This window comes from Notamacropus eugenii, chromosome 2, assembly GCF_028372415.1.
Source record: "Notamacropus eugenii isolate mMacEug1 chromosome 2, mMacEug1.pri_v2, whole genome shotgun sequence".
NCBI lineage: Eukaryota > Metazoa > Chordata > Mammalia > Diprotodontia > Macropodidae > Notamacropus > Notamacropus eugenii.
The window spans coordinates 96186453-96203411 of record NC_092873.1 but is presented as its reverse complement, the minus strand read 5'-3'; the positions used below and the strand labels follow the sequence as shown (position 1 = coordinate 96203411).

At 43.5% G+C, this 16959-nt stretch overlaps 1 protein-coding gene across 4 annotated transcripts in view; it reads right to left on the bottom strand.

Annotated features, from left to right (window-relative positions):
• Window positions 1-813: 813 nt before the first annotated feature.
• ZFAND3 (zinc finger AN1-type containing 3) overlaps window positions 814-16959 on the bottom strand; it is a 382986-nt gene continuing 366840 nt past the window's right edge. For all 4 annotated transcript variants that reach the window (XM_072641978.1, XM_072641981.1, XM_072641979.1 and 1 more), the window contains one exon: window positions 814-3275. In XM_072641978.1, the coding sequence (XP_072498079.1) occupies window positions 3121-3275 (155 nt within the window). In that variant the 3' untranslated portion in view covers window positions 814-3120. The remainder of the gene's footprint in view (window positions 3276-16959) is intronic.

Genomic DNA, 16959 nt, shown 5'->3' with positions numbered 1-16959 from the left:
ACACTTGCCTGGATCTGAATCCAGGGCAGTGCTAGAGCAACAGGCATCCAGAGACCAGTCCCCCAGACCCTCCCACCACCAGGGCAGGCTTGCATTCTGGGACTATTCTTATGCCTTCCTGTCTGCCAAGAAGATAACAGGGATCTCCCCTGAGTCCAGCAGGGAGCCTTCACAGTTCAAAGAGCTTTAAGGACTGTTTTAAGAAAACTTATTGAGTATTTAGTGCCTTGTCTTCTGGCCCAGACCCCATGCAGCTGGGATAGCCAAGCAAATGCTTCTGTGAAGAACCTGCTTCCTAGCTTAGATCTGGTGGGAAATGAGGTCTATCTCATCACCACAAGTGAAAACAATTCCAACAAGTCTCCATGTTCTCAAATTTCCAGGTTTAATTCCAATGCCAGCTAAGTGTAGAGAAGATGGGCTCTCTGTGGGTTACACAACGTGGGTGGAGACAGGCACCTGGCTGTACCCACCCATCCCCACTCCTGCCTCAATCCTGTGCTGTTGCACATCTGGCTGCTGTGAATCTGGGCCACTCTGAGCAATGAATGGGCTTTTCCGGTGGCAGGGGCAGATCTTCAATTGTGTTAAGTCACCACTAAGACTCAGTTTACCAGGACCAGATCACCCTACAGAAAATTTAGGACCAGACACACCTACAAGGGAGATTTTCTAACTGGTGATCTGGGAATAAGAAGCTCTTGTCAGAACAAAAAACCTTCAACCTTGGTCTGGGTTCTGTGCTTTGCAGTTCCCCAGATGGCTCCTAGCAGGCCTGGGACTTGTCCAGAGAACTGGTGAAATACAGAGGAATTCAAACTTTAATCTGATTGGTTTAATGGGTTTTTTTTTTCAGCAGGAGGAAAAAAAAGGAATAAAGTTACAAGATTCTTTTAATATTTTCACAATGTTAAAATAAAATGGAGTTCTAGGCTACGTGTGTAAGTAAATCTAGAACACAAAAGGGTTAAATAAGATTTTGTTTCCTTTTAAAGTTACAAGAATTTAAGCTTTCCTTACATTTAACAAACCTCACAGAACAGATACTTTGGAAGAACAAGCCCTACCTCCTCCCCCAGCAACAACATGACTGTCAATAGCGTTAACACTATCCATAATGCACTAGGACCTGCTTGCCAAGGCACCTTCTCCCTTGGGCTACCTCTAAGCCAGCAGTGCCTAAGAATGGCCAAGCAGGCACAGGAAGGTAGATGGAGGATCCTGGGAGGCAACGGAGAGCTTGGGTCCAGTATCCCCAGAGTGAGACACACAGGATGCCGCTGTGGATAACTTAGTGGACAGTGTGTGCTGAGGCTTTTAGAACAGTGGCAAGTGTGGGGACCAAATCAACTAGGTCTCCCCTTCCTCCACTGAGGAGCTAAGACCATTACTATGAAAAATATTAAGGCTGAAGATTTTTAAAAGGATTTTCTTTAGAGGAGAGGCAAAGGAAGAGGGGAAAAAAGCATTATTTCCTATTTCCCCAAACATTTTAGATTAAGTAACACATCTTTCACTGTAGGTGATTTGCAAACATAGCATTGGTCTTTTTTTTAAACTTAAGTTGCTGGGGTAAACTACTGTAGCAGCCTACGTGTAGGGAGACCCAAGTGGTCTCTTAAGGGACCCTCTTATTGTCCACATGACTGAAGCAGTTTTAAAGTTGTACCATCTTGACTTTGCCCAATATTTCAAGTTCCAGGTGATTCTAATGTCTCCCTCCATCCATTCATTCCCAGTCTTCATCCTCATCCTCATCCCCATCCCCTCCCACAATTTTCTACAGTACCTGGTTGATAATTCTCTTGCAACTCAGGGGAAACAAGTCGATTCCCTCTGATCTCCTTTCCTTCCTGCTTATCCAGTCCACTCCCACCCAGGCCTGGCCACCAGCAATAGAACTCCCCCGTGTCCACGTGAGGAGATGCTGGGACCCTTTGCAAGTGTGCTCTGATGTCCCTGACCCACAGCAGCTATTCTCAGGAGGTCCAGATCTTCCTGATTCTAGTAACACATGTCATATTCTCCTACTGCATGTGACAGCTTTTTCCTTATATTATGAGGCTGCACAGTAACAGGTGATGAGCCCATGTGACTATCTTGGTAACACTCTGAAGGCAGCTGCTGCTCCTTGGTTGTTCCCCAACACTGTTACTGACTTCTGTTTGTTATGAAATGTACCCCCCGCCTCCCCCGTTCCTTACCACCACCACCAACAGTGAAGTCCAGCTACAGAGAACTGTCTGTAGAACCCAGCCATCCCCATGGCCGCCGTGCTGTGATTTAGCCTTACTGAATCAATTATCAGATCCCTGCACCCAGCAAATGGTAAATAAGAGTCAGTCAGGTTTCAGTTTCCCTAGTCAGTACTGATTCAATCAGGCTGAATGAGACCAATACAGAGTCTATAGATCCTAGGTAGAAAAATGTATTTTGTAGACTAGTCTGGGGGGAGCTAATGTTCAAGGAAAGGCTCTCTCTTTTTTTCTTCTCCAAGTGATAAGACAGATTTTCCACGTTAAGTCTGGTATAAAAGTTTTCGCCTTCCTCCCTTTGCCCCTGCCTTTCCAGCCTCCTAGGAGTTCCCCTATGGGCCACTTTGGCAGCCACAAGCAGCCTGGGCAAGAGGGGCTGATGGGCAGCTCTGACTTCTGGGGCCAGGATTAAGGATAAGTGAGAGGTGAAAAGGCTGTACATTAAACACAGAGTTTCTGGCAAGGCCATGTGCGTCTCAGGAACTGTTTTAAACACCAGCTTCTACTCCTCTATTTACTTAAAGTCTCCGTCTGGACCATTTTCAGCTTAAGGCTTTTTATAAGTTTTGACTCCAGCAATGACATCTGCTTGTTTTGTTTTAAATCCACTAGCCATGCTCAAAAAAAAAATATTCTTCATGTTTTAATTTTATACAGTGGCTAGCAGGCACCTTCGTAAACAGCCAGAAATCAATTTCAACCACCATCAACCCCTAAACTACAGTACCAGGACGGCTGGCTAAAGAAAGGAAACGGATTGGCTGTAGTCTGAAACGTGCCCAGTACAAGGTGTCTGGCTGACTCTGTCCTAAATAAGGCTAACATTAGTGAACTAAGAACAGGGTTTGGCCGCCGAGCTCCGCACTCAGGAGCAGCCCTCCCCAATGCGCTGGCAGGATCTGCCCACTTTCCGGTCCAGTTTCACCATTTTCAGGATGGCTTCCTCGCGACCGCGGCCCATGTGGTCAAACGTACAGTCATGCTGCTCAGGGAGGCGGTGTAACATACAAAACACATAACCTGCAGAGGGGAAGAGATGGAGATATGCCATTAATGATTCCTTCAACCCAGAAACCCAGCTCTGGTCCCAAGAGGCCCGTGTGTCACAGATCGACTTTCTGAAATTATCATTTCACAGTGCCCTCCTCCTTCCTTTATATGGGTGCCCATGTCCAATGGGGTGAAAGTACAGGTGGGGCCCCAGGAGCCACTGAAGTAAGATGGGAAATGCATAAGGTGTGGACCTCGGTAGCACTCTCTCTGACACGGGAATACTATCTACCATAGGACATGCCATCTCTAGGAAGCAGGAGAAAGGGGGGAATAAAATATGGATCTATATAATTACTCAAATTGTATTTTGCTTCCCACATAGCAAGGGCTTAAGGGATGATGGGATTGCTAAAACTACAACTGATTAAGAGGGCTCACAAGAAAAGAGATTATTTTGAAGTGCTAGAAAAGGTATTACAAATAAATACAGAGGGGAGAAACATCCCCAAGGGCCCAAGCAAGCTTTAATCATCTGTCTAAAGGAGCACATAGCCCTCAAATGCCACCTCACAAGAGAAAGTGGGCATGCTTCCAAAGCAGACGCTGGGGAAAGTGGTCCTACAAAATACTTGTATGTGAAAGAAGGGAGGGCAGGTGAGGGTCAGCTGGTCCAGTGCAACAGAAAGGGAGGGGTTCTGGGACTCTGAAAGGGGAGCCAATGGAAGAAGATTGTAACAGATAAGACTTTTTCCAGAGAAGGGGGAGTGCCTTCCACATTAAGGAATCAATCCATACTGAAGACAGTCAGAAGACCAAAGAAAAGAAAAGATTCGCTCTCCAGGACTGCAGTCCTTGGTTATTCCTTGTTCTTTGGGCAGAAACAGAGACTTTCCAGTCTAGATTCTTCCTCCTTGGGCAGGAAGCATTCACTGGGGGAAAGTTTCTGGAAAACTAGTTTGTTTTCACCTACATTCCTTTCCTGCCTCCCACCCCAAACAAACTGGCAGTATTTCCATGTAAGGGGTTGTCTTTGGGAGCATAAGGAAATATAAAAAAAAAATCTACCCCATGTTTTGCCCCACTTCAGCCATCCCTCTCAAAAACTGCCTCTAAAACCACCTTGGACCTCCCTCTTACTGCCCCCTTCCCGGGCATCTCCAAACCATGCCCTCCCAGAATCTGTCCCCTCTCCCCTCACAGCTTCCTTTTGTGTAATGTGTATTCCCATCACCATGTAAGCTCTTTAGGGTCAACTGTTGTCTTGCTTGCTTGACTTTGTATCTCTAGCACTCTGCAAAGTACCTGGCATATAGTAAGAGCTTAATAAATGCTTTACAATTTATTCAAAAGACACTTTTCTTGATGACAGATTTCAAGTGTGTATTTGGGTCAAGGAGAGGAGGGAATAAGGCTGGACAAATAGTAGATTAAGTATAATGTCTAAAAACCAAACAAAAAACAAACCAAACTTTCCCAACAATCAGAGCCGAGCAAAAGTAAAATGGTGTGTACACCACAGGCAGCCAAGCAGAGGGGGGAGGGAATTTTCTCAGTTACAGGTTGAACTAGAGGACTGTACGTACGATTCCATAACATCAGGGCGCCAGAACAAGGAGAGACCAGCAACAGGACGAGGCCCAGCGGCTGTCACCCCAGCGTTCTGCTCACATCACTCCCCTTCCCAACGTCTTTCAGAGACACTGTCCCACCATCCAGATACTGCTCAGTCTGGCATTTACAGTGCCCCACCTTACTCCAACAGCCTTCTCTATTTCTTCTAGCTCATGTCTTTGAGACTCTGAAAAATTGTGTTTCCTCTGGTGCTAACGCCTCCCTGACTCCCGCCCCGCCAAGCACAGTGCCCGTCTCTGCTCACATCACTCCTAACAGAGTCCATGCTCCTCCTTCTGTAAGCTTTCCCACAACTTTCCCCTCCAATGAGCTTTTTTTCTTGTTCCTGTGCATTTACGACATTCTAACAGGTATCAGCATTGTCATGATCCAAGTGTATCTGTTCATCTTCATTAAATATAAGTTTTGTGGGGACACAGATTGTTGTCAAATTAAATGTTTTTAATTAAACTAATTAAATTAAAATGTTAACATCTCATAAAAACTTCATCTATATAATGGTTCTATGTGTGCTGGGGAATAAAGTGTTAAATGGCACAGGGACTATCCAAAAAAAATCTGGGCCTAATATCTGTCTGTCTGTCTGGCCTGAGCCGCCTGTTGCAGTTTCTCAAACCTGGACTGTGTTTTGGGGGAACAGAAACAAGTGACCAGTGCCACACCTGGGCATGAGCTTTGTCACAAAACATCAATGACTTGGTGTTCTAGGAGAGGACGGTGAAATATCTAGGAGAGGACTCTAAACAGGGACTGGTGTTAGCGAAAGGAAAGATGAAATTTTTGTCTCAAGAAACAGGAGCTCCCACGTGGTCTCAAAGCAAAGTGAAGATTAATGAGTTTATGTGGTATATTTACTGATTAGTTCATTACTTGAAGATATTGGATACCAGTTGTCTTTGTCCTAAAGGATTCCACAATGGAAGCACGACAGCCTCGATGTGCATACTCCATCTAACAAGCAAAAGCACGTCTGGCTGCACATCTCTGACAGCCTGCCCAGGGCTTCAGTGGACGGATGGTCAGGGGAGGGGAGGGGGTGTTGGTTACTATTTCTGTCACTAGCTAGTGCTTCAAGGACCTGACAGACTGGGAAAAAGAGTGCCTGTCCCCTTTCCCTTTTCCCTCCCTTCCTTAAGGTAGCAAGAGAATTGGGGAAAAAAGGTCCCAGAGTCCCTCTCCTCCTTTGATGAATTGTGGTAGGTTAATAAGAACAGCAGAAAATAGATTACAATGGGAATTAAGCCTGGCTCTTGGCTGAGTTTAATACCTCATTAGTCAATGATGGGTTGAGGGAGAGAAAAGGTGCAAAGTCTTGTCCTCCCTCGCCAAAGTTCTCACTCTCTTTTCAGCCCCAAGCTCACTCACCTTTCCTATCACTAATCTCAAAGCTGGCTGCTGGCTTCCCACACTGGAAGGGTAGATGTCAAGGCCAGGAGGGAGTAAGGTTGGTTATCTTAACAAGGAACTCCCACTCCTCTACAAAAGCAATGACCAGAACACCAAAGCCACCGTGTGCCCCTCCCTTTCTTACTCCTGCTATAAATATAAACTCTGGTGACGGTAGCCCCTCGACTGGGATGTGTCCAGGATGTTCTGCGTTCAAGGACCATGCCTAAATCATAGCTTCTCCAAAACTCTGAATTATAAAAGTAGCAAAAACAAGTTAAGTTATGGGAGCTGAATTGGTGACAAAATAAATGGCATTGCCACTCACTAGAGAAAAGTCCAGAGAAGTTTTAGGAGGTTAGCTTCCCAAGTCACTGCACTGAGGTTATCAGATGACATAAATTAAGCTCAATTCCCTCCTCTGTCAAGATCATTCACTAAAAGAAAGTTATATCCTGGAACCTGTCCCAAAGGCTGAGTGTGTATTATAAGCTGGAGACAGCCAGCAGCTAAAATACATTTCCACATTAGATGGCTACAACAGGGCCTGTCCAAAACCACACACTCTTTGGGGGTGGGAGGTAGGGTGGGCAGGAGGAAGGTGGGAGGAGACAGGGGTGGCAATGAGGATGATTAGGGGGTTCTAAGCCTTAGTATTCTTTCTGGTGGCCTAAAGATTTGATTCCAAAACTATAGAAATTCGGACTCTGGAAGGCCAAGATGATAACGAAAAGAAAGATAAGTTCAAGCTAGTGGGAGGGCAGCATGTCATTACCTTAAATAATAAAAAGAATTCTAAAAATCCAAAGTGGGGGAATATTTTCTGCTGCCTTGATCTCTTGCTAGGCAGCTTACATGCTCCCTCCAATGCCACCAATTACTGAAAGGAGTCTGGGCAGATCCTGGTTCTCACAGACAGACAAATGAAGGCACCTGAAGGGAGAAAATTCCAAGACAAACTACACTTGGTTCATCTAATGAAATATTTCTAGATTTACGGTGGGGTGTTATTGTTGGTTTTTCTTTGGGGAAGGGAGGAATAATGTTCAAGAGCACAAAAAACTTTCTCAAAACAAACTAGAATTTAAGTTTCCTAGATCCCAATCTAGCGCTCTTTCTCCTACAACACCAACTGACTTATAAAAGATGACAATGAAAAGAAAGGTGAGTTCGAGTTGGTGGGATAAAATCTATTCTAAAACCCAAAGAAAGGAAAGTCTAGTGCATTTTCTGCTTTACCACAACGGCTTTACAACACTTTTTTTGGGGGGAAATGCTATGACAATGACAGCATGTCCCAGTCCCCAGAAAGGTTAGGAATCAACAATATTATGCTAAAATGGCAAAGGAAGAATGCCCAGGACATAAAAAACTTTGAAAATGCAGAATCAGAAAACCCATGGTTTCTATACGAGTGAGGTCAACTTCACACATTTCCGCTCCCTGGCCACCACCTGCAGCAGCCAGCCCAACATACTCAAGAACATTTTTCTAGACAAAAAGTCTGTAATGAAATCTTGATCAGAACGATACGAAACTTAAGAATTTATCTGGAGAGTCTGTTTGTTGCTACTTTAAGAGTGATTTTGAGTTTTTGGCTTAAAAGCAAAATGCTCAAATGTAGCTAAAGGATGGTATTTGAGGGCCCAAGGCACACCTTATGCATATATTTACCGAAAGGACCATTTTAGGGACCAATATTAAAAAGCCCTTCAGATCAAAGGCAGGACATACCAAATGAAGTTGAGCAGGGAACAAACAGGCCAACAAAGCAGTTGTAGAGGTGTTGCCACAAAGACTAGGCATCTCAAAACTCTTCCTCTGTTACCCTTCCAAGGACTGGGCAGTTCAGGAAGTTGACTTGCAAAAGGAAAGAATGTGTATGCTCCACCTAGTAAAGCTACAACCTAGCTGGGCTCAGACAGGGCTTGTGTCCATCACATAAGGTTCAGCATCTTAGATTCAAGAGACTGTTCAAACGGATTTAAGGAAATATAAAAAGAATCCTATATTAGTGGAGAAAATGAGAACTAATGGTTTGTTCAAACTACTATACTCCTATAGAAGGGGAGGATAGGAATTCCTGAACTGGAATCCATGTTCAAGGGCAGATGCTTCAGAAGGAGGGAAGAAAAAAGGCATATGGATATGAAGAGCGAAAATCTTCTCACACATGGTAGAATCAACCCTGACTGTGACTCGTTATCCTAAATGAACCCCAGTCTTTCCTTGGATCCAGCAGACTCTGGAGAAGCATTAAACCAGTAACTGGGAATAACACTCTACGCTGCTCTAAAATTAAGTGAGTGTAGAAGAATTACATTGTAGCTCATTCTTCTAAGACTAATAACTGCTTGACTCAAAGCAATTCTAAAAATAGTAATTTGGTATGAACACAACATCTAACATGACTCACAGTTTTTAAGGTAAATATTTGAAATGCTTAAAATTAAGACAGCCCTTTCCACAGCAAAATCTCCCTTTCCCTCACATAAGGGCATGAGTACTGAAGAAAGCTCCCTTCTATGCTGGCACACTCTTGGAAGCAATTCTCCCAAATGCCACCATTAGCAGAAGATGACACAACACCCAGCGCCTCGCTGTAAGTGCTATAAAAACTGTAACTATATTTCTCACTTCACTGGTCTGAAAAAACCTGTAATATTCTGATTTTGATCCAGTGCATACAAAAAGAGTGTGAAAAGGAGTCTGCTCCACTTGGTATGGTCTGTGAACCACGTCATGGAGGCAGGAAAAGCCTTAGAAGGGGTATAAAAAGGTTATACCCTCTTGTGTCCTGTCCTCCCCCCATCTTCTATCAAAGACTAATTTTAGTTGGCTAGTAAGAATTAAGAGTAGAAGAAGAGAGAAAAAAAGGAATGAGAAGGAACAAAGCTGCTTTGGGGAATAGGAGCCCCTTAGATCTTCAGGAGAAAGTCACTGGAGTTAGAGCTCTGTGAGGATGGGTCTAGATTTTTCCCAAAGACACAGAAGATAATTCTCTTTCCCCACACCTCACCATCCCTACTCCAGACATATCCACTGTGAAAGAACTAATATCCCCATAACATGGGCATCCCCATAACAAGGGCTTCCCCATAACATGGGTTATTGTCCACCCTTTCTTCCTTTCTTTCTGGAACAAGGAATAATTATTCCCTAAAAGGAGACAAACCGATTCCAGGAATGGAATGGCCTGTTTCCCTGACAAACTTTCCTAGTCACCCAAGGGTATAAAAAGCCCCCCTCCATGTGCAGTTAAGGCTGCTCCGAGCTGACAGACTTCTGAAGACCATACGAGTCCCCCCCGTCCTTCCACATGTGGTCCTGAAGACCAGATGGGTTCTGCACCGGGAGACGGAGGTAAGGGTTTATCCAGACAAATTAAGTATCACTCTATCCTTGTTGCCTAGCCTTGCTGTATTAGGGCAAAGAAAACTTCTTTTTGTTAACTGTTCGGTAGCTTTTAAGGGCCTCATTAAGTGCTAGCATCAAATTCAAGCTGAGAGGGTGCTGGCATTAGAGCTGCCTCGAACAGTTCTAATGCCACCCTCTTCAACCACAGAGTGATTAGAAAATGCCCTAGAGTTGGAGTTGAAAGACACAGGCTAAAGTCCCAGCTCTAATACGAGGTTTAAGAAAGTTGCTTCCTTTATCCTGGTCTCAGTTTCTCCCTCTATAATGAAGGTCTTGTCCAGATAATTCTCGCAAGTCTCTTCTAGCTCTGACAGTTTATATTGGATGATTCTATAGCTGTGTCTGAGTGCCCTGATGTCTCTGTTGGAGATGCTGATGCCCTGGCTGGGGAGATGCCCTGTGCCACAGGATTGTGACCCTCCAGTCAGTTCAGACAGGGTTCTCTTGAAGACCAGCAATTCAACATAAAATGCGTACTGACCCTCCCTCTCCAAACTTTGTCAGCTGATACTAGATTTAGGAGTCAGAAGTCCCTTGAAATCCCTTGGGAAGAGTAAATGGAAGTAATGCCAAAATAACCCTGAGCTCTTAACATTTTTCTATTCAATTTCAGCTTTGCAGAAATTCTGTTTGCAGCTTTATTTCTGAGTAAGAAGGCACTGCTTGGTGCTGCCAGAACTTCATAGCTCCTGTCATTTTTGGACTTAAATTAATAACATACTTGTTTCTTTGCAGACACTGTATTTGGAGGCTTCTCAAAAGTGGTCCTTTTAATAAAACTATAGATCTTTGTTCCAGGGTAAGATTCAGTTCCTGATGCTCTGGTATTCACTTGATTCACCTCATTTGAAAGAAATGCTTTATCCTTTTCCTCATGCTTTGGGAACAGAGGTTAGCAAAAAAAGACAGGTTGCTTCAGGGTAGGAGGTAGGAGTATGCCTGTACTTAGGCAGATATATGACTGCCTACCTCTGTCCACTCACTGGGGTCTGAGACTATATGCCAAGTAAAAAGGAATGGGGCTAACAGGACCAGGTACTCTGACCTAGAAGCATCCTGTCCTTGCTTACTAGTGGAAGGTCTCTACACAAGGGAAAGCAATTTGTATCTAAGGAAATTCATATCAACCATTGTCAGTCTTGGCTCATTAAGGTTCACCCAGCATCGAATACTTGTTTAAAAAAAAAAATTTTTTAAAACCCCAAAAGCCAAACCACAGTGCAACCTACAAATGTGAAAATCTAGCCCAACATGTCTGAATGACCTGATAAGCTCATTTCAAAAAAGAATCACATCTCTACTGCAAGATAAAGGTTCCTTATGGCTCAGGACAGCTAACTGACCTCATAGCTCATTTGTAAGTACATGTGGGGAACAGCGGGTGGTCACAGAAAGCTTGTTGGAAAGCATGAGCCATTTATATACCCAACAGCAGCAATCCCTGGATTACACTGTAGCCGCTGACCCAATGCTCAAGGCACAATTTGTAGCACAGAAATGTATTAAAGGATCTTAATGTGTTTTATTTCATCAGGCCTATGGTACAGGCAAAGCAGCTGCAGGTGCTCCGGGAATAAAGCATGTCTATTTTACATTCGCCTCCATCCTTGGCTTTGCATGATACAGAGAGAAAGTCATTACACTCCAAGAACTGGCCTGGGTTCCTGGCTTCTTGTACTATTTGACATGTACCCTACTGGGGTGGGAGCAGATAACTAGCTGATAAGAAAAAATTCTACCAGAGGTTTTCCTGTGGCTTGAGACGGCTTACTGAGAATCAAGTGATGGTAAACCCCCAGCCCCCACCCCAGCAGGAAGGACAATTTGCATTTTAGAAAAAGCTATTATACAATCCAACTTTTTAATAAAACCACTAAATCACACTGAGTTGATTCTAAAACAGAAGCAATCAGTTGCTTTTTTCCAAATCAATTAAAACGCCAGTTAGATGAGATAAATGGTAGTCGAAGAGGCAATGTGATACAAGACAGAGATATGAGGAGCTTGTGAAAAGCTCTTAAACTCCAGCTGTAAGGATTCTGCTGTGATTCGGCGCATTCCCTTGGCATCTACCACTGCAGGGCTGAGAGAGCAGACAGCAGTGGAAGGACATAAAGATGTGCTACAGTTCAGCTTAATGAATCTCCGAACACATTTTGTACACACTGTCACTTTAAAAGTATAAAAACATTTGCCATGGCTTCTGACGTCCTTTATTGTTCTCTTTCCAGACAGCCCTATAATTGCCCCTTCACTCTCCTCCACAGGGAGGGCTCATCCTGTCCCAGTGCCATCTCCTCAAGCAGCCCACACTTTACACAATGTTCACCTGAAGAAAAAGGCTCTCATTCCCCTGACCCTGCCCAACCTGCTGCTCCTCACTTCTGGGACCCTGAAACCACAAGTGTGCAACAATATCTGAACTGCAAGAAGTCCACTTTGGGACAACCCTTTAACCCCTTCCCAACTGACAAGGAAGAGGAGACTGAGTGTTCACATTATGCTAAGTTGTTTTATCTAGAGATGAACTTATATTTAAAAACCAAGAGAAACTGGCTCCAGGCAATTTCTGCCACAGGAATAATAATTTGCTCTTTTGTTCATTCCATTCCAGTAGCTGAGGAGGAAGGTATTAACCCTTTGGTGCTGGGATTAATCTTCAGTTGAACCAAGCCATGAGATGCTTGACAGTGTAGTGGGTGGTGCGGTTCCCAGGCCACCCCTGATGCCAAGACTTCCTCTAAACACCCCCTCCCACATCATCACCTGACACTAGCTCCAGGAGGCTGGCTGCACTGACAGATGTGCTGTGCTGACCTTATTCTTTCAGCACTTTCTCCTGATTTGTTTGACTTTCCTTTCAGCATTTCCTTGCCCTTTTAAAAGATTATCTTTTCAAACTAGGCAGAAGCCCCCTAGAAAACCACCAACAAAGCTTTGACTGAATTGCAGGCTGCTCTTCCAGAGCCCCAGCTGAGGCTATTGCGGGTTAGAAGGGGAGGGCTTGGCTGCACTCTGGACAAATATTTCATTTGGGATTCCTATGGCTGGTTGTGCCATCACCAAGGCGCTTTCACATTAAAAAACAAACAAAAAAAACCCATTCCTGCCCAAGTCAAAGAATGAATAAGAGACACGAGAGTCTCAGGGTACTACTAAACTGCAAATGCCAAATTAAGATTTCTGTGGCCTGGAGGAAAAAGGAGGAAAGCTATCACCTCTGTATAGCACTTACTCAGCATGCTAATTAATGGGAGCTCTGCGGAAAAGCTCAACTGGGTGAAGGTGGTTATTTCTTTTCTTTCTCTGCCCAACACCTTCAAAAACAAGTCATTTCTCTAGGAGGTGGGGTGGCACAGTGGAAAGACTGCATGTTATTAGATTTGGATCCTGTTCCAGGCTGTGGGACCTTGGACAGCGCCTCATTTTCCTCTTTGGCCAATAGGGTGCTGGAGAAGTAGCATGGTACAAGGGGAAGAACACAAGACTGGGATCAGGAGACTAGGGGTCTAGTCTAAGCTTGGCCTCTAAACTCACTATGAGACCTCTCTGAACTCTATAGGTCCCTCTGTAAAATGAAGAGGTTGAACTAGATCATCTCTAAAGTGCTTCCTAGGTCATATCACAGAGTCTACCACAAACTATTCTCAGAGTTCTCCTCTTCCAATTTACATGTCAGAACCAAGCTCTCTACAGGTGACATTCTTACTTCCCACATGCACTTCCTCCTGCTGTGGTCCAGACAAATCCTTTAGCTCTTTGTGCCCAGGGATCTCCTCTTTCCTCCTAGCCCTTCTCTTCTTCTTACCCTGCGAAACCTTTTCTGAACTAGAACTAAGGTAGGAGTTTTCTTTTTTAAACATGCTGTGGGCATATAGGTTTTATGGCTTGCTTGCCACTACCACAAACATCCTCCTTGATGATACTGTAGATATATGATCAAAAGAAGGTGACAAAAGATTTCTAATCACAACACACAGATTTTTAGGGAAACCTAACTGATTCAGATATACAGAGAAGGCATGAGGCAGTTCAGAAAATGTCGTGGTTGGGGACACCTTGACAGGGGAAGGGGAGGTTTTCTAAGGAGAAAAGAAAAATAGCTTCTCAGACACTGTGGGGGCTCCCTAACAGGTATGGTTAGGAATTCTGCAAGCCTCTCTTTCAGACACAGAGCCAAAGGATTTGTGCTTCCAAGTTTAATCACGTATTGCATGTGTTTCAAAGTGTCTTGTGTCTATTTTCCTGGACACAGTAAAGCTGGGAGCTGTTAGAGATAAGATGAAGGGAAGGTTTTAGACTATAGAGATTTTGCAAAACAAACAAGGTTCTGGCCCAATCTACCAATATCAAGTCATCTGTGACTTAAATTTTAGAAAAGGCAGAAAGGCATTCATAAAATTTATATTGAACACAATACTCCAGAATATAAACATATTTCCTCCCCATGTTCCTAATTCCCAAGATTTAAAGTACCACAATATCTAGCTTTTCAATTACAGTAGAAGGATAGGGGCTAGAGAAATCCCTTCTCCTTAGGTATCTGTCTGGGTTTATTTAAATGCTTCCTCCCCAACCCCGACAGACATACTTCCTTAGCTGCAAATGAATTTCATTTTTGAGGCAACAGAGAGAAGGTCAAATTTTTATAAATCAAGTGTTATTTGGTGGAGTGGAATTGACAGATGCTACAGAGTCCCCAGACTGAAGGTAAAAAAGTTTGCCTGCCTAAGATTTGATCACTGTTCCATGTTTAGGGGAAACTGCTAATGCAGTAAAGATTGGGGTGGGGAGAAAGGGAGCAGGTAGTTCCTAGCAGATTTAGCCAAATTCCCAAGTACTGGGAATGTGTGAGGGGGTGGAGAGTGAATGCCCAACCTGGAGAAAGCACATTTATTATATACACTTGAACCGTGGGTAAAAAGGACAAGACAAATAAAGATGTAGCTCCCAACTTAGTACCAAATCTGTACTCTGCATTTAGGTATAAAGGACAAAATAACTTCTTATAATTCGCTTTAAGTTATGGCTTTAAGAAAAGGATTAATGTTGTTTAACAGGATCTCTTTAGCCAGATATAACTGTTTAGATTAGAAAATAAACACAAAGCCTAGTAATATGCCATCTACTTCTAATTATCTAGTAGGTACAGAAATGTAGTTGTACACAAACTAAATGACACCAAGAACGATTTCTATCTGGCTTAGAAATGAATCAAAACATTTCAAGGCAAAAGATTTTACTCCTTAATTATAGTTTTTTAATGGCTAATATTAAAAAGTTTGCTTTTCTTGACCATCAGTCAAGGAAGGTGTCTCTCAGACATGCAAGGTGGAATGGAAATGCTGTCTTGGAATTAAAAAAGGAATCTAGCCAAGCATGGAGAATTGAGAATTTATTTCCATTGCCATGCATCAGCATCCACTGGCCTGCCCTAACCTTGGATATTGTGAGTAGCAGTTTCAAGGTCACTGGATATCATTTGCTATTGCTGGGAATAACTATCCAAATTCAAAGTATGGATAGCTTAAAGTGGGGCAAGAAAGATAAACCAAGTTTGGCAACATTGTATTTTTAAAAAACAAGATTACTTTTTTTTCCAGGGTAAATGCAGCATAAACCCTAAGGGTGGTCACATCATCTTTAATATCAATCTTAGGGATGCCCAAATCCTCATGTTTTCTGCTTCATAACACTACTACCCACTGCCTACATTTATGGGATAGAGATGCATAGTTTTTTGTACAGACAAACTAGTATCCTTCTACTACAACAATAATCAGCAAATATTCCACAAGATCATTTAATCTATCCATCCCCAATCCCACACCTCTCTTCTTTTTCTTGTCTCTACTTGAGAAGGCGAAGGTTATCTACAATCAGCGATTCCACTTCCTTTCCTTTCACTTTCAGCTCTCTTTGGTCTGGCTTCTGACCTCATCATTCAACTGAAACTGCTCTCTCCAAAGTTATTAATAACCCTTCAGTTACTAAATCTAATAGCCTTTTCTTAATATACATTCTTTGAGACACTCTCCGTATCCTTTGACAGTACTGATTGACTTCTTCCTCCTTGATATGGTCTTCTCTTTAGGTTTTCATGACATTACTCTAGGTCCTCATTACCTCAGGTCTGGACTCCCAGCCACAAGCCTTTTCCCACTTCAATCCATCCTCCCCATTCAGCTATCAGTTTAATCTTCCTAAAGCAAAGATCTGACCCCTCAGCCCACCCTCTCCCCTCTTTCATTCAATAAGCTCTGTCATCTCTACAATTAAATATAAAACTCTGTTTGGCATTCAGAACCATTCATACCTCCTCCATCCCCCCCACCCCCCAAGTATTCTGTGATCCAGAGATACTGGCCTCCTTGCTAACAAGATAATCCAGATATCTCTTCCTCCAAGAATTTTCTCTGGCTGTCCTCAAGGCCTGGATACTCTCTCTACTCCTCCTAAATCCTGGCTTCCTTCAAATCCTAGCTAAAATTTCATCTTTTATGAGAAAAACAGTCTTTTCTGATCTCCCAGTACCTTCCCTTAACTGATTATCTCCAATTTATCTATATTTAACCTTCTTTGTATCCCCAGCACTTAACACATGCCTGGCATGCAGTGCCTACTGACTCAGTCTCCTTTGCTGAATCTTCATCCAGGTCACACACACTAACCAACCCCGAGGGTTCTCCTCGAGCTCTGCCTAGGTCCTCTTTTCTCCTCCATCCACACTCTTTAGCTACTTCTCTTCAGTTTCCATGGATTCTACTCTGGTTTCTGTTTCTAGACTGATAACTCTTAGATCTGCTTACCAGCCCTAAGCTTCCTCTCCCAAATCCATGTTAGACATCCCTCTCTCATCCCCTATATCCAATTTCTTGGACTGTTCCCTTTTCCTTTTGTTACATCCCTCATGTACGTCCCCTTTCCTCTTTTGACACTGCCTTCGTACAGGTAATCAGTACCTCATCCTTGGGCTACTGTAACAGCCTGCTGGATGTTCTGCTTGCTATAAGTCTCTCCCCACTCAGTTGTCAAAGTGATAAAGTGCATGACTGACTATGTCAACCTCCCACAAAAAAAAAAAAGCCAGTAGCTTCCTTCCTATCTTCAGGGTCAAACCCCCCCCCCCAAAAAAACAACATACTTCTGTTTGGCATTCTCCTTTCTTTAACTTAGCCCCTCATACCTTTCCAGACTTTTTACAGCCTGTACCCCTCCCATGTGCTCCTGATCCAGTCCCCTTCCCCTTGCTGTTCCATGAACAAGATACTCCATC